We start from the raw sequence: 21,158 nt of genomic DNA, 5'->3' as shown, positions 1-21,158 counted from the left end.
TGGGTGGTATGGCTGGGTGTCCCAAATCTATCTAAAGATTCCCTTTAAGCGTTTCTGTTCTATATTTTGTAGTTTTATAAGAATAATTTGTACATTTCCCATGTTTGTTGTTTGGGAATTACTATAGTGTTCGCCTCATTTCTCCTACACGTTGATTTGATCCTAATGAAATTGGCATTCAGACATAATAGTTGATTTTGTGTATTTCTGGCCTTGTTTTAAAAAAAGCAAACAATATAGATTTTTTTTCATATCTCTCTCATCTCTATTTGACTATTGTTTGATTCCTGCAGGGAAATGCTGGTATACCACATAGTGAGACTAATGGCAGTAGAGGTTTTACATCTAAAGCAAAAAAGGGTCACCTCTGGCGCTCCAGCTGTTCATGAACTACTTCCCCCGTGATGTTCCACCAGCCTCGCAAGTCTCCCATGCTCTGAGCCAGCTTTTTTGCTTGTGATTTGTTATCTTGACTGAGCATCATGGGAAATGTAGTCTAGTAACAGCTGCATTGCCAGAGGTTGCACTTCTCTGATTTGAAGAACTTTAAGTTCAGTCGCACATCTTCTCGTCTTTAGCGCGCGGCTTGTATAGATCATTAATGCCGCTTATGAATGGTCTTCTACTGAAATACAATCTGCGATAATGCTTATACACCATCAGCCCATAATATATGATTTCTGGGAGGAACCAGCTATCTTCACCCTAAAGTTTAATAAATATTGGGAAGTACCCAATGACACTGACCTCATTTCCTTTTATAACAATGAAAATTAATAGTTTCACGTTTTATGGGGCTGATAGTCCAGATGTAGTGTACATTTAATTAAGTGTAGTTTCCTCTTGCTTATGGTATGTGTATCTGCTTTTTGTCGCAATTTCTTTCTAGTTTTACAATTTTCCACATGTTTTCCTTCATCATTTATGATTTTTTTTCTTTCTTTTTTTTTTTTTTTTTCAAAGAACAGCTATGAGGATTTAAATCACTTTAGCATGCAGCAAAACAGGACCCATTCAAACAATAAACGCCATTCTAAAAAGCCTTCAGATCTTCTGTCACTTCATAAATAAAAATGTATAAAACATTATGCAGTTGTAGTGCCCACCTGCTAATTAAATGCAGATTTTTCCTCAAACTTATTCTCAAATCTGCCTTTTTCCGTTTCAACTCTGCCTGCGTCGAGGATACATATGGCTCTTGTGAAATTAATTATGCTTATGGAGCAGCTGTTAAATTTAGTGCAACTAATTTTATCCAATATTTTACATTTTAATTGATTACCTGTGAAGAAATTAGCAAATTAACACTTATTGGCCAGCAAGTAAATGCACTTTTATGGACCCTTTTAAATTAAAAAAAAAAATATAAAAAAGTTGGGGGGACATAGGATGCCAATCTATAATGAATTAATTTTACATCCTGGCTAGGTAGGGATTAAAATAAGACATTCGCTTTAGGTCTGTAACATAGCGAGGTATTGGAGAACCTTCATTATCTAATGGGAGGCTTGGAGAAGGGTGCGAGCCAAGCATCTGTGTGTTCTGTAAGTCCCGACATGAGAAGCAGATTGGAACGTAATGACTCTTTCACAGAATTTTTGTAACATATGGGCCTATCTGGATCTGAGGAGGCTTTGAAGATCTTTCAACATGACTAAGTGACTTAACCTTTGCCACAGTACTGGGTCTTTTATGGCAGCCCACTTTTCAATTAATTTGGTTTGTGGTTTTTTTATGCAGCTAGTTTAAGTGTTATTGGTGCAGGAGGATTGTATTTGAATTATGTCTGGATTACTTCATATTATATCTGTTTGCGTTTTTTTTATTGAAGGTAATAATATGTGATTAATATTATTCGTCTGAGGAAGGAAGACTCGTCTGTGTTTTTAGTATTAGTTTTTTTTTTTCACTTGTTTTGTGGCTCTTTGAGAACAAATATATTCATGTTCAGGCAGTCCCCTACTTAAGGACACCTGACTTACAGATAACCCCCTAGTTACAGACGGACCCATATGCCCGCTGCGACCCCTGGTGAAGCTCTCTGTATACTTTAGCCCCAGATGTAATCAGATGTAAAGTGTCTGTAATGGAGTTTTATTGATAATCCTTGGCCTAACAGCAAAAAATTTTGAAAATCCAATTGTCACCGGGACAAAAATTTTTTTGGCTGGTTTGGTAAAATGGGACTAGAAAGCTCCATATTGAATTATGGATACAAAAGTTCTGTGGTCCATTTTAATGATGTGTCACCAAGTGTGTAATCCATTCCCGAGCCGCATATTCGCTAAACCAGTTAGTGTGTCGTCTCTATGTCATCTGTTTTTGCAAATCTGCAAAAAAAAACAAAAAACGTAAGGCTGGCAAATGATGTGCCTAGCTCATCCCAATCACTTGAAGGGCCACTTGATTAGGTTATCTAGCAACTGATTTGCAAAAGCGGATGCCATGACTCTATTTTTATTGGTAGGTACACAGAAAAAGGACCCTGCTTTGAGTTGGGGGACCTCCACAGGAATCAGTAAAACATGTTTATTTGCAAGGCTGTCAATCATGTGTATAGGAGTATCTCATACACACACACAGGCTGCAGGGAGCTTGGGGTGCATGCACCAGGATGCACTTGGAGGAGCCATTACACCATTATACCTCACACCATTATACAGACTGTCAATCAAGCATTGGGGGGTGTGGCTGTGCCTCCCACTGATGATAATAACTCATTAGACATCTCACAGGTCATTTGCATACAGCTTTAGTACCTGATTGCTTAAGTTTACAGGCATTTAGAGGGACAATGAAGGGATAGAGGCAATGCTTTCTAATGGCAGTTTATGAAAATCTATTTGATTTCGGGGGTTAATTTGCCTGACTGGTTCTCTTTAATGCCTTAATCTACCAACGATGTTAATGATGCCTTATATAACATCATAGCAAAATATTGTTTAGCAATGTTCTTAATTCTGAAAAATTGTTTGCTAAACATAGTTGAAAAAACCAAAGGTCTGTTGTCCCTTGATTAAATTATGCAGAATGTAACAGAACAGATCACAGTCCCATCATATATAATGTATATTACGAAATGAACAATTTCCAAGAAGCTTTTGTGCCTTTATTTTTGAGCCTTTTTTTTCCAATTTAAAAAATCTGTTATATATCCAGTACAGGATAAGTAATAAAACATATTCAGAGTTATGCAGTAATTTGTGTAACAAAACTGTTAATAAGTCATATTTTGATATTAGATCTAGATCAAGACATCGCCAGAGATCTCGAAGCCGTAGCAGTGATCGATCCAGTCGTCGAAGATCTCGCAGCAGGTCTCGCGATAGAGAAAGAGGAAAAGGGAGAGTGAAAGAGAAGACAAGAGAAAAAGAAAGAAGAAAAGAAAAAGAGTCAAGTTCTAAAGTTGGGTAGGTCTCAAGTTAAAACCACATTCTGTAACTTACAGTCATAACAATTTATAGAGCAGTTACCAGACTGACTTACATGATGGATATTTCCATGTTTGTTTGTAGCAGCTATTTTTTTTCTTTTCCATCAGAAAAGATGACTGATCAATGGCTCTACAGTAGTTACATTACTTGCAATAGCCATTCGTAAATGTAGGTTTTAAGTTACCTAGTAATGGTCATTAATAACTGTAGTTAATGTGATTGTGCTATACGCTATAGTGGTCTAGTTTATTCAACATTTGTATATGCATGTCTTTGTGCCTGCTCCCTGCCCCATGACACCCAAAATAACGGCAAAACAAAAATGGTTGCAACATAAAATCAGATGCAACAATGATTTTAATGAGCCTTGCCCATCTAGAAACCTGTTCAACAAGGGTTAGTAAATCTAATGTTTGTCTCAGCTTTTTGTTATTCCTGCTGAGGGATTATAAGTTATGTTCCTGATTGTGAGGACCACGATTCTCTCTTACCATTACCATGTATTAAACTCCACTTTGATTAGCTTTAGTTGAATCTCAATTAGATTGTCACAGACGGTGCTGTTTGTGCTTTAACTCTCCACTCTTTGCTCTTGTGCCATCCATCCTTTTGGTTGTTAGCCATCAACATAAGTACTGCAGGCTATGTACTAACCAATTCAAAGTCTTTATTTGTGTTGTTCAATCTCCATTCTTACAAATTAATTCTTCCTGGTATTTTACGCTTTAAGCTTTTCTTGGTTTTGAGATTTGATGTTATCTAGTTAGCTGTATCTGATACATTAATTGTCTGCTATCACCAGCCACTTTGTTCAATCATTCTCCAATCGTCAACGCAAAGTTTACAGCACAGTTCTGACATGGTTCTATCCGTTCATGATTATTGTGGACCTTGCTTTAAGCTGATTTGGTTCTACGTAGTTCTTGTATTGCTACCTAACTTCTCGATATTCCTGACTATGCTCTTGGCACAAATCTTTGATACTACATATAGTAGCATAGTATAATATTCTAGCTGCATAACAGTTTTTGGGATTTCAGACCTGTTACTGGTTCTTCTGGCCTCTCTCCACATCTCGCATATTGTCCTCCTGTTCCATTCCAAGTTCTATACTTGTTCCACCCAACCCTTTCTGCAATCTACACGCCATTTGGTCCTCTTGGTCTGTTTACAAAGTATAGCCCATGGATTCCTGGTCCCATTCTGTTTTCCATCCTGTTTCATGTTCTCTTGATTTGGTTCTGTCGGGTGCTACACACCTAGTCTTCCTTATCCCATCCTGTTTCATGTTCTCTTGATTTGGTTCTGTCGGGTGCTACACACCTAGTCTTCCTTATCCCATCCTGTTTTATGTTCCCGTGATCTGGTCCTGTTAGGTGCTATACCCCTAGTCTTCCTGCTACCATCCTGTTTCATGTTCCCTTGATCTGGTACTTTTAGGTGCTCCACATCTAGTTTTCCTTCTCCCGTCCCGTTCTTTGTTTTCTTTATCCGGTGCTGTTAGGTGCTACACGTCTGATCGATCTTCTCAAATCCCCTTTTCATATTCTCCTTATCCTGGTACGTTTAGGTGGTCCACAACTGTACCTATAGTTACTTCTGTGAATCTCTGCCAGTGAGCAATGGACAGTCGAACTGTGCAGATAGGATTCACAGAACAAGTGCTTTGCTATGTAATATATGTCATTATGACTGTAGACCATTACTATAAATTTTTATCTAAGAACAAATGATCTATAATAGGGCTATGCAGATTCCTAAAATAAAGCCTCTCATTGTCCAAATCTTTATCGCAGTTATCCCATGTTTTGTGTCCATTCAGTTTAGTCTTGGGAGAATATAATTTGCTTTGTCTATGCTGATCATCCATCAGATAAATGATGATGCCTTTCTTAGGAGCTTTTCTCCCTTACGTACTGTGACAGGACTCCACTTTTGTCAGTGATTGCTGATGATCACCGGCACCTCAGTCTTCGGCATACAAATCCGACTAACAGCTCAGCATCTGAAGCCTCTGATGGAGTATACATATTTTATCTCAACAGCTTCCTCAGAAAATCCATGTGAGGTTCTTATCTTTTGGAGTGTATGAAGTTTGATTTAAAGAGAACTGAGGAAGTTGTATCATGATAATGTGGATGTTATTCATCTTAAACATAGAGATATTAGCAATTCTATGTGATTGGTGAAGGCCATCTCTAAGCGTGGATATAAAATAGAATAATTTTATCAAACGGAGCCCAGACCACCTCTATTTTAGGAGAGTCTACTACAAATCTTCTGCACTTGATAGCATTAGTTATTATGACTGCTACTTGAATAAACTCCTCTTGTATAAATTTATGGGAAGTTCTACCTAGGCCCTATGGAATTATTTAAATCATAGTTCTTTACTGTTCATCTGTTTCCGCTTATTACATTATTACGGCCCGGCTGTCTTCTCCTGAGTTATTATATTACACTCAACTTTGTCCATTTTGGTAGAGTAAACCTTATCAACCATCAGGACTCCATTGGTGTTATCTAGCGGAGAACATTCATCTGAATACAATTTTCTTTAACAGGTACTTTCATAAGTGCTGCATCTGTTCTGATAATGGCTTGTTGGAAATGGTTGCATTAAAATAACCGCATCTACTTTCTGAACCCGAAAAAGTGACTTTTTCTTCTGCTTTTTATAGAGAAAATCAATGCATTTCGGCTATTATTATAGAAGGTTACTTATATATGTGCAGTTATTCCTTTCCTATTTGTATTTTTTGGATTATGTTAAAGGGGGATCCTCAGGATCGGAAATCAAAGGGATATTCTCATCTGAGCATTCAGATTCTGTTTAATTAATCTGCCATATATAAACATTTTTTCAATTATATGTTATTAAAAAATAAATTAACCTGTGTGAAGATAATTTCTCATAAATGTAGTCATATGGTCCCTTAGAAAAAAGACTGTCATTGGATACGACCACCTTTGCTTGAGTGATTGCACAAAGAAACAAAAGGTTTTTGTATATGTAATGTCTGAGAGATACTCCGTGTCCCAAAGCTGTCCTGTGGTAATGGTTGCTGAAGCCATGTGGTAGGGCTCAATAGTGCATGTCTAGCCATTGCTGCCATAATCTGAGGTGGTCGTATCCCAGGAAGCCATCTCGTTTCTAAGGTACAACATCACTACTTTTATGATAAATTATCTTCACACAGGAACATTGTTTTAATACAAATATCCCTGGAACATGAAAAAGAGAAAAGTAGAAGTTCAGCTCACCCTTCTGTGGTCATGCATCAGGTGCCGGTGCGCGGACATACTGAGCCTGGTCAGTGCATGTTGGAACAAAAGGAACGATTATCCAGCAGCCAGGCTTGAGTATAAAGTGCAATAAAACTTCTATTTATTTCATTATTTTAAAAAAGGCATAAAAAAGGTACCATCATACAGACATCATACATGGTTAATTGCTAGGGAAGTAAATTCCCAAATTGGCTGTTCGGCCGCCAATCCGGCAATATTCGCAGTATTGGAGTATTGGAGCTTCTTAAAGAGAACCCGTCAGGCAAAATAACCACTCTAAAGTATATATATATTTATAAACTGCCATTAGAGAGCATTGCCTCTATCCCTTCATTGTCCCTCTACATGCCTGGAAACCTAAGCAATGAGGTCCTAAAGCTGTATGCAAATGACCTGTGAAATGACCAATGAGTCATTAGCATATTCAAGCTGTCCAGCTTCCTGGTGCTGGGGCCCCCTGCAGCCTGTGTGCGTATAGCAGAGATACAACAGCTCCAGGCTGCAGCCATGTTATATCAGAACATGTCAGGTACTTGTGTAGCTGATGTCTGTGTCTCTGTGTATTAGGAGGATGCAGCATGTCAGCAGATGCAGCACACACACTGGCAATGCTTTACTATACATTACACACAGACATGAGCAGGGGGAGGAGAGGGGAGGGGGAACTGTGGTGACATCACTGCCTCGGACCATGTGACCACCCTCATTTACATAATAAAGAAAAGATGATTTTATAATGATTAATGTGTGAAATAACTAGATAAAGCCTGTGATTGGATCCTTGTGATCTGCTCCAACAGGTAGTGGTGACAGGACAAGTGACACAGACCTGATGACAGGTGTCCTTTAAAGGCTGCCTGGACCATCATTATATTGTATATATTAAATCTGCCTTAGGTTATAATTAAACAGTAAACTTGCAATAGAAAACAATATCAATATCTTGATTCATTATATTAATTATCTTGATCCCCCTTGATCCCCCTTATATTAAAAGATCGTCTTTATGGGGACTAAAGATAAAAGGGGAAAAACATTGAATTAAAAACTTTAGGTAACTTTTGTGACATAGTTGTGACTGTTTGTGACTCTCAGGAAATGTAATTCTTATATTTATGCACATTTGCTTCTCATTGTTGGTTGATTATTTCAATAAAAAGAGATCAGCCTGGAAAGTTTAAAAAATGTTTTTACTTATGAGGTATTTTGGTAGATGGTAAACTCCTTTGTGCTTATTTCGGGTCTATCACTGGGCCTCACATTAGTATTGCCCTGTATTGGTATACAGAGGCTCATCGGTGACATCATGTTGATAGCATGTACCAGCTACAGCCCTAGGCTGCGCTCGCACAACCATAGGCTTGCCACGCCATAGCATGGGCGAGCTTACAGCTGTGCGCTGGAGAGGGGAAGAGGTGCTCAGCTGTTAACACGGGGAAAGAGTGCATGCGCTATCTTTTTCCATTGCATTGTACGGTATGGTGCCACTTATACCCCACAGTGCGTCTGAACACTGTATCACGACCGGGCATCTATGGGGACTTTTATACAGCCACGAACAATGGTATGGCGCGGGTCAGGTCCCGGTGCACCGATCGCAGGTGTTTTCCTGCCGATTGCTGCCGGCAATGTTGCCAGCGGCTTAAAAAAGACAGCGGCGCCATCTTGCCGAGGAAAGAAGTTCCCCCTTAACGTCATTTGGGAGAGGCGATGTGTCGCCATGACAGCCTGACTCGTGTTAACCCTATCATTACATTGTGCTATCAGCACATTGTAATGAGTGAGGAGGAAAATCGCCATATGCTGCCATACTGTAGTATGGCCGTATACGTTAGGATCGATCAGACAACCTAGGGTTAAAAAGAACCCTAGGAAGTCTGAAAAATAGTAAAAATAAAAAAGTTTAAAAAAAATTATAATAACAAAACCCTAGAAATTCAAATCATCCCCTTTCTAGAACTGATAGAAATATTAATAAACAGTAAAAATCATAAACACATTAGGTATCGCCACATCCGGAAATGCCCGATCTATGAAAATATAATAATGTTTTTTCACTGTGTTTAACCCCGTAACGGAAAATAGCGCCCGAAATCACCACCCACAGCTCTGTAAACCAAAGTATGAAAAAGTTATTGGCGCCAGAAGATGGCAAAATAAAAAAAATATTTGTAAAAAATTTTTTGTAAAAAATATTTGTAAAAATTTTTTTGTAAATGTATGAAGCATTCTAATGCGAGGCTTAGTAGATAAGAAAGTAGGGTGGCACTATTCCATGGTCATGTTTTGGTGTGAAGACATACTTTTCATCAAGGCATAAATCTGACATGAAAGGTGAGGTGGTGCTCTGGTTCCAAAAATGTGGTTGAGTCCCAATAGTAATATCAAAAAACAGTGGAAACGGCACTCACCAATCTTCTTCCTTTAAAATGTTGCTTTATTAATGCATACTCACGAAAATTCTCTTAAAAACAGTTGACCAAATGGCAGGGGTGGGGGAGGACACAAATGGACTCACGAGACAACCAAACACATGACAGCTGTTTCGCGCTAACAGCGCTTCATCTGACTTGTTTGTTAACACACTTCAAGACAATGGCTTTTTAAACTCCTAGCTCCTCCTCTTCCCTTCCCTTCTCAGACTCCTATTGGTGTATTGGTTCTCAATAGTAGGCTAAAATGACATACTGTATAACTTGTACTTTCTACAACTACCACAATACCTCTATGTATCGCTGTCTCAATAGCCGTGAATCTGTTTAAAATATATACTATTTTTTTGAGAACTCGTCCCTGCTGGCTCGTGTAAACGGGAGGCGTGTGGGGCCGCCTTGCCATCCCCAAGATGGCGGCGGCGCGCGATGTATGATGCCGCGTGGCGCCAACCAGGGGGAGGGAGGTTGGGCCCGTCACGCCCCTTCAAGGCACGTCGTCACGGGAGGTGTATCTATCACGACATGTCTATTGTTATGACTGCTGTATATGGGGTTTTGACGGTAAGTTGTGCTGCTATCTTATGGGCATAAATGAATACGGTCTGGTTATAGATGCTGAAAGGGGAAGGGGGAAAAGAGAGACGGAGGGGCAAAAGATGGAATGAGAGCTTTTAGATTCACGTCTAGCCACAACATGCAAACTGTTAAAATACTGGTAATATGGTATTACCATGGGACCGGACATAGCCAATTGGAGGTATATATACCTCCATGGTTGTCCTCCCCATGAATTGTCTCTCAATACAGTTTAAAACATAAAAAGAGGAGGTACTATTATTTTGAAAGATATGCAGTCAGGTATGTGATATTGTATCACTATAGTATAGCCTATAGGAAGACACTCATGTCTAATTTATCATTTAGGCCTGCGGGTCCCAGAGCTCCTGTCTTTAAGATCCATCTACCCTCTTTTTGCAGGAGTATACGTTGTCTGTCCCCTCCTTTTTTCATGACGGGGACTCGTTACTTTGAGGACTCGTGGGTCTGAGTTGTGGTCCTTCCTAACGTGCTCTATTAGTCTCTGAGCACCATTCCCTGTCTTTATTGACCTGAGATGTTCTCTAAATCTGACGTTCAGTTTCCTTATAGTCTTCCCAATGTAAAACCTTTCACATGTACATGCGATCTTATAGACCACGAAATCTGTTTTGCATGTGATCAATTGTCGGACTCTGATCTCCTGTCCTCCACACTGAACCGTTTTGGTTTTCACGAATTGAGTGCAGTAGTTACAACTACCGCAGGGAAAGTTGCCTTTTGGAGTGTTTTTCTCTAACCAATTATCGGTCTTCGGATCGAGACCACTAGTAACTAACTCAGATTTAATGGTTTTGCTTCTACGAAAAGTGACCAGGGGACCTCTCATTGCTATTTCATTGAGCTCTCTGTCCTGTTCTATAATGTACCAATTAGATCTTATAGCCCTTTTGATTACTTCCGCTTGAGGAGTATAAGAGAATGAAAATGTAAATCTTTCTTCCTTCTGTCTAGCACTTTTCGTGCAAGTGTGTCCAGCTGCACATTTTAGGGTTCTATTATTCTCCACCCTTTGGAAAGCTTCTTCTATTAGTGTCTCCGGATATCCTCTAGAGGATAGCCTCTTTTTCAATTCCTCTGACTGGGCTATAAATCCCTCATCTGTGTTATTAATGCGTGATATTCTCACAAATTGGCCGTACGGTAGGGCTTTTTTAATATAATATGGGTGGTAGCTCTGATAATGAAGCAATGCATTTTTTGCTGTGTTTTTTCGAAACACTTTTGTTTCAATGCCAGACTGTTTAGCTTCCACTAGGACATCCAGAAATTCTAAGCGTTGTCCCCCTATATTATAAGTAAACCGCATATTCATTGTATTATGCATATTAAGATATTCTACCATGTCTTGGAAGAGTTGGTCTGATCCCGTCCAAACAATAAAGACATCATCCACATAGCGTCTGTACACGCGTATGTAGGCTAAGTAGGGATTGTTCTCTGGAATTATGTATTTGTCTTCAAATACGGCCAGAAAGAGGTTCGCGTAAGTACAGAAGACAGGAGTCCCCATCGCGGTCCCCTCTCTCTGGCCGTACCAGGTCCCATTGTGCTGAAAGGCATTGTGTGAGAGTATAAATCGTAATGCTTTACATACAAAATTGATAAAACCAACATTCTTATTTGCTTTAACTAATATGCTTCGTATAGCTTGTATTCCTGTGTCATGGGGTATTCTTGTGTACAGGCTTTCAACATCTATAGACATTAATCTGTCACCTGACTGCCACTGTAAATCATTAACAATGCTTAAAAAATGCTTTGTGTCCTTGATATAGGATGGTATATTCCGCAATGCTGGTCTTAGCAGCCAGTCCACATATTGGGATAGTGGCTCCGTTATTGAACCTATGGCAGCGACTATCGGGCGGCCTGGGGGGGCTTCTATGTTCTTGTGTATTTTGGGGACAAAATACCAGTTTGGTTTCTTTGGGGTGAGTGGTAACAATTTTTCTGCTGTTTTTTTGGAGAGCATTCCCTTCTCCACATTCTCCCTTAAAAAAGATCTTAATTGGGAAATATACTTGGAAGTAGGGTCTCCTCTGAGTTGCTCATAGGTTTTTTGGTCCCCTAATAGCCTTGCTGCTTCTTTGAGATAGTATTCTTTAGTTAAGAGTACTGTCCCCCCCCCCCTTTATCTGCCTGTTTTATTATTAAGTTTTCTTCTTTCTTTAAGGTTTTTAAGGCAGCCCACTCGACTTTACTGATATTAGGTTTATCTTGTTTGTACAAGATAATCTTCTTTTATAACTTGTGTTTTAAAAATATCTATTGTGCTGCCAGGTTGTATGTGGGGATTAAACCTGGACGGCAGGCCTCCTCTGAAGGGTGTTGTGGGTGGGGGGGGAGAATTTTCTTCATCTTGGTCGGTAAGAAACATGAGGCATTCTTCTTCTGTTTCTGTCAATTTTTGCTCAATGAAGAATCCTAGTGGGCTAACTCTGAGGGGAATTTCTGCTTCTTCTGGTATTACTTCTTTCCTCTGCATCTGGGAAAACATTTTTTTCAATGCTATCTTTCTCGTGCCTTTGAATAAATCGATTTCAAAATCGACGCTGTCGAAATTATCTGTTAGACAAAAATTAAGTCCTTTTTGTAATAGGGCTTGATGCGCCTCTCCCAGTTGTACTTCTGATAGATTGGTGACTAGATCATTTTCTGGTTCTACTTCCATGATACTTTTTTCCGCTTTGGACGTTGTTTCCTTTGGTTTCTTGGGTCGTCCTCTTCGTATACTTCGTCGTTTTTTTGTTGTGCTTTCTCCAAAGGGGCTTGCTCCTTAAATTCTACATTCGTGGATGATCCTTCGTCCGAATAACTCGATTCTGAATCAGTCGTCCAGTAGTCTTTTCTCTCCTTATTCTGGCGTTTCCTCTGTGTAGGTTGATTATATCTATTAGATCTCGGTCTCCTCTTAGTATTCCAGCTAAAGATTTGGTTATTCTCATAAAACCATTAATCTGAGTTAGTTACTAGTGGTCTCGATCCGAAGACCGATAATTGGTTAGAGAAAAACACTCCAAAAGGCAACTTTCCCTGCGGTAGTTGTAACTACTGCACTCAATTCGTGAAAACCAAAACGGTTCAGTGTGGAGGACAGGAGATCAGAGTCAGACAATTGATCACATGCAAAACAGATTTCGTGGTCTATAAGATCGCATGTACATGTGAAAGGTTTTACATTGGGAAGACTATAAGGAAACTGAACGTCAGATTTAGAGAACATCTCAGGTCAATAAAGACAGGGAATGGTGCTCCGAGACTAATAGAGCACGTTAGGAAGGACCACAACTCAGACCCACGAGTCCTCAAAGTAATGGGGATAGAACGAGTCCCCGTCATGAAAAAAGGAGGGGACAGACAACGTATACTCCTGCAAAAAGAGGGTAGATGGATCTTAAAGACAGGAGCTCTGGGACCCGCAGGCCTAAATGATAAATTAGACATGAGTGTCTTCCTATAGGCTATACTATAGTGATACAATATCACATACCTGACTTCATATCTTTCAAAATAATAGTACCTCCTCTTTTTATGTTTTAAACTGTATTGAGAGACAATTCATGGGGAGGACAATCATGGAGGTATATATACCTCCAATTGGCTATGTCCGGTCCCATGGTAATACCATATTACCAGTATTTTAACAGTTTGCATGTTGTGGCTAGACGTGAATCTAAAAGCTCTCATTCCATCTTTTGCCCCTCCGTCTCTCTTTTCCCCCTTCCCCTTTCAGCATCTATAACCAGACCGTATTCATTTATGCCCATAAGATAGCAGCACAACTTACCGTCAAAACCCCATATACAGCAGTCATAACAATAGACATGTCGTGATAGATACACCTCCCGTGACGACGTGCCTTGAAGGGGCGTGACGGGCCCAACCTCCCTCCCCCTGGTTGGCGCCACGCGGCATCATACATCGCGCGCCGCCGCCATCTTGGGGATGGCAAGGCGGCCCCACACGCCTCCCGTTTACACGAGCCAGCAGGGACGAGTTCTCAAAAAAATAGTATATATTTTAAACAGATTCACGGCTATTGAGACAGCGATACATAGAGGTATTGTGGTAGTTGTAGAAAGTACAAGTTATACAGTATGTCATTTTAGCCTACTATTGAGAACCAATACACCAATAGGAGTCTGAGAAGGGAAGGGAAGAGGAGGAGCTAGGAGTTTAAAAAGCCATTGTCTTGAAGTGTGTTAACAAACAAGTCAGATGAAGCGCTGTTAGCGCGAAACAGCTGTCATGTGTTTGGTTGTCTCGTGAGTCCATTTGTGTCCTCCCCCACCCCTGCCATTTGGTCAACTGTTTTTAAGAGAATTTTCGTGAGTATGCATTAATAAAGCAACATTTTAAAGGAAGAAGATTGGTGAGTGCCACTGTTTTTTGATATGAAGCATTCTAAAACCTATATAAATTTGGTATCACCGTAGTTGTACTGACACAAAGAATAAAGTAGACATGTTATTTAGGATGCTCCCTATATTTGGTAACATTTAATGGTTGATCACTGATAAAAGACTTTCCCAGGGTAAGTATAAACTCCCAAATCGGGTCACCCATTTCATTCTTACCCTGGTGATATTTCTCCATAGACTGCTGGAGATGTGAAGACATGGGATACTGGCAGCAGGGTTAGGAATTTCCCATATTTTGTTGGCCTCCTGCAAATAAAGTGGGTTGTGCAGTTGCTCTGTCACATACTGTCTGCATGTCTCTTCCATGTCAGTTGTTGTAGGGCTCTATCCAGGACATCAGTGTAAGGTATACAGTAATGACCGCACAGCCCCCTCCATTGACCGAAAGCCAGCAGGATACCCGACATTACTAATCCATCTGAACAGTGTGCCGTAAACGCGCATGTATGAAGTGATCACAGAGGCCACTTGGGGGGTGGAGTAACTTTTGCTCCCACAGCCTGGAGAGGCTACTCCACTCCCCGGAAGCCTTTCTGGAAAATTGACATATTAGGTAGATAAAATTTAGCTTAGTTTAGAAAGCATTATTGGATTAGGTAAAGATAGATCAGGGTTTAGTAGGTTAATAGGAACCTACTATCAGGTCTACCTTAGTAAGTAGACTTCTGATGGTAGGTTTCCTTTAACTATTCCTTTTCTTGACATAAGTGTTCTCATGTAATTTGTATATTGAATAAAGCATCTATGTAATTGTCAGATTGAGAAATATGGCAGCATTGGTATGGACTGGGAAACCCAGCCTTGCAGCTGTAGGAAGGTAAGTGGGTGTTCTTTGCTCATCACTTCTTTGCAGCCCCTTGATGTTTTATCAGTTGGGGATCCTGGCACACGAAACACTTCTGTATCTCCTCTGTGACAACATATTTTTACAAACAAACTAAGGTTTCTGGACTTTTCTAGTCTGACAGCAGACGCTAGCTTTTTATTTGGAGCTTGTCATATTTTTTTTTCCCCCTCTTACATCCTCTTTATGCAGCAGGAAGTCATTTATGCTAATTCCCTGCTATTTGCATATAGGTTATAGAGTTCTGTGGAGCAAAGCATTCTCAGAACTCCTTTTAAGTGTCTGCTTAGATCAAAGCAGGTCTGTGTGATAGCTGTTGTCTGACACCAAGCTGAGCGGTGTTGTTTTCATTAAACATTTATCATACTTCCAATGCGACAGCAGGCAACTTTGTGCTTGGGTAACATGTTTTCATGCAAAATTTATTGAAAAAGACGAGACCTTGTAAAAAGATCTTGTTGCCTTTCACCAGTGGCGAAGGGTAAATGTTTGATTGGTAGGAAGGAAGTATATATATTTACGGTACCCTCGCTGTTTGCACACCCTGCATCAAAGGCTAAACATTACAAGAGTGTGATGTGTTTTGCAGATATTCCTTCATTAGGGCTCGTAGCTGGAACCTTTTTTCAGCCATTGACAAACTACATCATTTAATGCCACGTGCGAGTCAAACCTTTGGAATATGCTAAACAGAACAAAACCTTTCATTGAAATGTTTCTGGCATCCCTAAAATAATTTTATTATAGAAAGACTTCATTTTTTTTCACTACGCAGTTTTTTAAGCAAGCGTTTTTTTCCTGATGGATTTATAAAATACTGAAGCATCTCTTATCATAACACTATGGGGGACATTTATATAAAGTGGCCTTACTTCCGCTGGCTTGGTTTCCACCTAGCTGTCGATAATGAGGTACATATTAAATATTTCTTTCCCTGGGACAAGTTTCATACCGAGCACCAGTTTCTATTCTGTCAGATCAATTTTCATTTGGTCTACTCTCCACCACTTTTCTGTGTCCCAAAAATGGAAAGGACATATATTGATTGTGTTGGAATTTCCACACCATGAAAACTATACCCCTTTTTGAAGCCGAGTCAGAGTATGCGTAAAATCTCTGTTTTTTGGGGGCCAAATGCTAATAAATGGGTTGGAAATGTGAAAAGGTTGTGGAAACCCCATAGTAAATATCCCCCTATGTTCTAAGGTTTCTCTCAAATTCTTTCTGAAAGAAATTATTGTCAAATATACAGCTGGGTGTTGCCTTTAGCCTTCATCAGTTGGGCCTGTTTTTGCATAGGCTAACATTTTCAACACTTAAAGGGGTTGGCCACTTTTCAATAAATTTGTTCCATTAGACATATCTACACATAAATAGGTACCTGTACCTTTGCCTCCTATGAAAGTTTCAGCCTTTCCCTGTTCTCACCTGCATATATACATAACTCCTTCAGAGTTGAGCTCCACAGTCTTTTTTTTTTTTTCCTCACAATCCCTAGAGATTGGGAGGGAGCAGGATGAGTATTAATTTCTTGCTGTAGGTCATCAGTGCTCAGAAATGTAAACAAAGATCCACAGAAAGTTTACAGACCTCGCTAAAATAAGTATGAGGAATGATCAATCAATTGATGAACATTCAGGGATTATTATTAAGACAGTAAAGGGGCAATTTATGTAAGAGTGGCCAACCTCTTTAAACAGAATAAGAATATGAAGAGACACTCTGCATTTTGTAGCAACTAGTTGTAACAGTGTCAGTGCTGTTAGACGGCCGGAAGGCAGGAACTCCTTGCATCATATTTCTCTCTATATATTTTTCTTCCACTGCAATCTGCTCGGTTTGTATGTTCCTATTAACACACAGGTCAGTATCCACAGACAGAGCACATTCTTGTGTAAGGGGACCTAAGAGTTAAACTGACGGCTCAATACATTTAACAATGTATTTAAGTGATAAAATGATTATGGTACAGTTCCCTAGTGAGAATAAAAAATAATGGAAGAAGACATTAAATAGTGCGTGTACCTCCATCGGCACACACTCTGGCAAGTGGCTGACATCGTGGTTTTTTTTTTTTTTTTTTATCGATGCTGGGCAGGGGGCTCTTGGCTATATAACTGGGGACAGGCCCTGGTTATATACTGGGGGTTGCTGGCACTGGCTATATACTGGAGGGAACTGGCTGTATACTGGGGGAGGGGGGGGCAGGCCCTGGCGACATACAGGGGATTGGCTTATACTCAAGTATATACGGTAAGTACTAACCCATCACTAATCTTGCCCATTAATTATGTTATGCGTAGCAATAACAATCATCTTCCCCCTATTCTCACATTTAATGAATTCTCTATATCACCATCTATTCTGCCCTCTCGTCTAATGGCCTCTCCTGATGCTTACTTGAGCATTACACGCAACTTTGTAAGTGGGGGCACTATCACTATCACTATCTCTGCTACTCCTTGGTGCTGGTGACATATCTCCCTATCCAGGGCCCTTAGTGCAAATACCCACCATTACCTATCTCCTCCAAATCTTGTAAGCACTTTAATCTACAACCTATCCATCTGACCCTCATTTTCTGGGCCTACCAGAAATGTGGCTTCTTGGGACACTGCCTCCCCTGCAGCGCTCTGCGCTCTCCGCTTTACGAACACTCCTGGTTGAGGAGTTGGCATCCTCCTGACTGACAACTGCTGCTTTAACCTCTCTCACCTTTGTTTTTCGAAGTTCACTCCAGGTGGCTGTCATCTACTGACCCCCATGCTCTGCCACTGCTTTTATTGATCACATTTAATATCTGGCTTCTTCACTTCCTCTCATCTGACATCACCTCCATCATCATGGTTGACTTTAACATCCCCATTGATATAGCTCATTCTGCTACCTCTAAACTACTCTCCTCTTACCACCTCCTTTGGCTTCTCACAGTGGTTCCCTACAGCCATTCACAAAGAGGACCACTTGCTTTACTTATCACCTGCCTCTGTTCCCTATGCAATCTGTCTAACTCTAATTCAACTATTCCTGCAGTCCACAGGCCTATACACCCATGTAGGAATCTCAAACATCTGAACATCTGCAAATTCTCTAAGAATCTCCTACCTCACTCTTCCACATCTTTATGCATGTAGGCACAAACTGCTGCCACTTTCTAGGACACCACGGTTTCTTCAGCGCTGGACTCTGTAACCCCTCACTATATCTAGACAACCCAATCGGGATCCCTGGCACATCAACCTCCCAAAACATTTGAGGCAAAGGGCCAGGAGTGCTGTACGGTGTTGGAGAAAATTCCTCTACAAGGAAGATACAAAAGCAAAACTTGAGTTAGTCAGCTCACTCACGTATCTTCATTCATAATCTATAGCGTGGTGAAGGGTACACGGAAGCGGTGAAGCTTCCATTAAAAAAGCTAAGACATCATCCGATGCATCCTTCTAAAGCGACCTACTTGTTTCAAATGAGCATATCTAGTTCTTAGTCATGGTCTGAGACCATGACTAAGAACTAGATATGTTCGATCATCCTTTTTTAATGGGTGGAATAGAAATAACCTTTTAACTAATTTAGGAATCTTTTTTTGGAGTGTTGAATCCCAAATTCGTTTCTTTCTTCCTTAGCATCTTTTTTTCAAAAACTGTAAAACTATGTTTGTTGTTGATATCAACCTAAAAAGTATATTTGACTGAAAGATATCTTGTTACTTACCATACAATTGCAATACGATTAACTGCACAAAGTTTGTAACAAAAGGTACTGGATGGGATTGATTAGCATGTTGCCTGGTTTCTCGTACTAATTTTGAGACTTTATTTTCCGGTCTTAAAAAATGGTCTTTTTTTGGCTTGTAAGCACATAACTTTGGAGACTGTGGTTTTTTTTTTTTTTTGAGTAAATGGAGCATGCATAAAGGGAACACGTCCCCAGATTTTCACTTATAAACCTAAAGACAGATTCGCATAGCACTATGTTTTTATCCACACTGTTTCTATCTAAAACAGTGATGGCGAACCTTTTAAGGACCGAGTGCCCAAACTACAACCAAAATCCACTTATTTACCCTGATGTGCCAATGTGCCATTTTACGCAGTTACCTGTTCTTCCACTTCTTTAATTGTATCGGCCGCCTGAGGCCACAAATACAGTTGAAACAAGGTGTGCAAATTCAGACTATCATTGTAGCTTCTCTTCAGGGTCTCTCTAGGAAAAATGGTGGGTCCAGAATGAGGACCTCCAAAGACAATGCAGTTTCAACACCTTCTCACTTTTCAAGCAGTTCCAAACAGTCAATGAAGTGTTGCTGTAAAATAGTGCTGAGCGCAGCATCTCGTAAGTTGCCTAGGACTGCAGGAAGATTTAATGGATTTGTTCCTGTTTCATGAACTCTGTCCTGGGCTGATAGCCTGAGTGCCCACAGAAAGGGCTCTGAGTGCCACCTCTGGCACCAGTGCCATAGGTTCGCCATCACTGATCTAAAACATGCATGCTTACTGCCACAAGGAGCAGCAAGTCCCAAGGGCTTGTGTTGTGCTGTGTCACTCAGTTCATGTCTCCCGGGATATCCCTCATCCCTTCAGCTCTGTCATCCCTGGCAGAGCCCTGTCATTCTCTGCTCTGCCAAAAGTAAGGGGGCAGATGCCGCATGTTACATAGTGACTCGCATGAATAACACATACCCCTTGTGAATCGCTGCTCCTGCAGGTAGAGTGTCAGGTAGGCATATTAAGTTTGTTTTCTCAGGATAGGAACTATGTATTATTATTTTTTTTTTTTTTTTTTTAGCTAAAACAGTGTCGGCAATAATTAGCATATCACTATGGGAACCTGTCATTACTTTTCTTAGTGAAAATCTGGTGACGGTTTCTCTTAAACATAAATGCCAAAGAGGATATTTGATTTTTTTGTCCCCAAAAAATATTTGATGCATATCACTAAGGGTTAGTTACGTCTCAAACATCGAATAGTAAATTCATATTGAGCTAAGACATTGAATTTAATCTTAGACTTGAAGGGTATAAAATAATTGAAGACTTTGTGACATGCGCAGCATCTCTTTGAATTAATTGGCATCTGTTGCCATGTACAACTTTTGTTTCATAATTAAAGATATGATTAATATACAGCCACTCATTTATTAACATTGGATACCCTTGGGTACCTCAGGGTTGCATGGCTGCACATCTGAAATCTGGCTGTGTCACGGCCCAGTATAAAGAGGTCTATGTTAATATATTTTTTAATGCTTTGAAATGTCCTGAATAATCTGCTTGAATTAAGCTAAGATAACAAGAAGAATTAAATTTTAATGTAATTTTTTTGTTCTTTTGAATTTTACTTTTGTACAATACATATCCTCAATGTCGGAAGTATGTATTTTACCCAATTCTTTTACAAATATTCTGTGCAGAGATACTGGAGAAAAAGCTAGATATATTAGATTTTCTATTGTTTTAAAAACCTATAATCTAGAATAAAAATCTTATTTCATTAGGTTTTTTTAGTGCTTTGGTATTTAGTTTTTTTTTAAACCGCTATTCCTTTTTGTATATATATTTTTTTTAATGTAGAAGTGAAGCATCATACGGGCTGTTAATTAATCTTTTGGCTATTAAAATGTTTCAGTACATTTTTAAATTTGAAGTTGATATTAGCATTTAGCAATTTAATGATAAAATAATTAGTTACAATTTAGTATAAATGTTCAAACTTCACTATTGAGAACGCAAAAAAAAACTGTAGAGGTTCTTTCAGCGAGGTCAGTAAAATCCAATTAGTTTATTTCAAAAAACAAAAATTAAAAAGAACGTCCTTAGTCATAAAAACTGTTATGACTAAAGACCTTTACGGTCCAAAAAATGTCAATGGACGTTTTGCAGTTCACTTTGTGCACATGTTTTTAACTTTTTTTTTTTTTTTAAATAAAAATTGGTTTTTGTTGACCTTAGTGAAAGTACCTGTACATTTTTGTCCCGCTTCCATGAACGCTGCTACGGCACAGGCTTTTTCCCTTCGTGCTGTGGAAGAATTTTATGTCTACCACTTTAAGCAGATGGGTTGAAGCTGGGTTCACTATTTACTATTTACTAGTCACTTTTGTTCGTTATTGATATACAATGAACAATGATAACAATGA

The 21,158-nt window shown here is 39.6% G+C and overlaps 1 protein-coding gene across 1 annotated transcript in view; it reads left to right on the top strand.

Moving 5' to 3' along the window:
- Positions 1–21,158, top strand: part of RSRC1 (arginine and serine rich coiled-coil 1) — a 202,775-nt gene that overhangs the window by 26,600 nt on the left and 155,017 nt on the right. The window contains exon 4 of the mRNA XM_072142927.1: positions 3,243–3,410. Coding sequence (XP_071999028.1) covers positions 3,243–3,410 — 168 coding nt within the window. The remainder of the gene's footprint in view (positions 1–3,242; positions 3,411–21,158) is intronic.

The sequence above is a fragment of the Engystomops pustulosus genome, chromosome 3 (assembly GCF_040894005.1).
Source record: "Engystomops pustulosus chromosome 3, aEngPut4.maternal, whole genome shotgun sequence".
Classification (NCBI taxonomy): Eukaryota; Metazoa; Chordata; class Amphibia; order Anura; family Leptodactylidae; genus Engystomops; species Engystomops pustulosus.
This window is presented reverse-complemented; position numbering and strand designations above follow the sequence as displayed.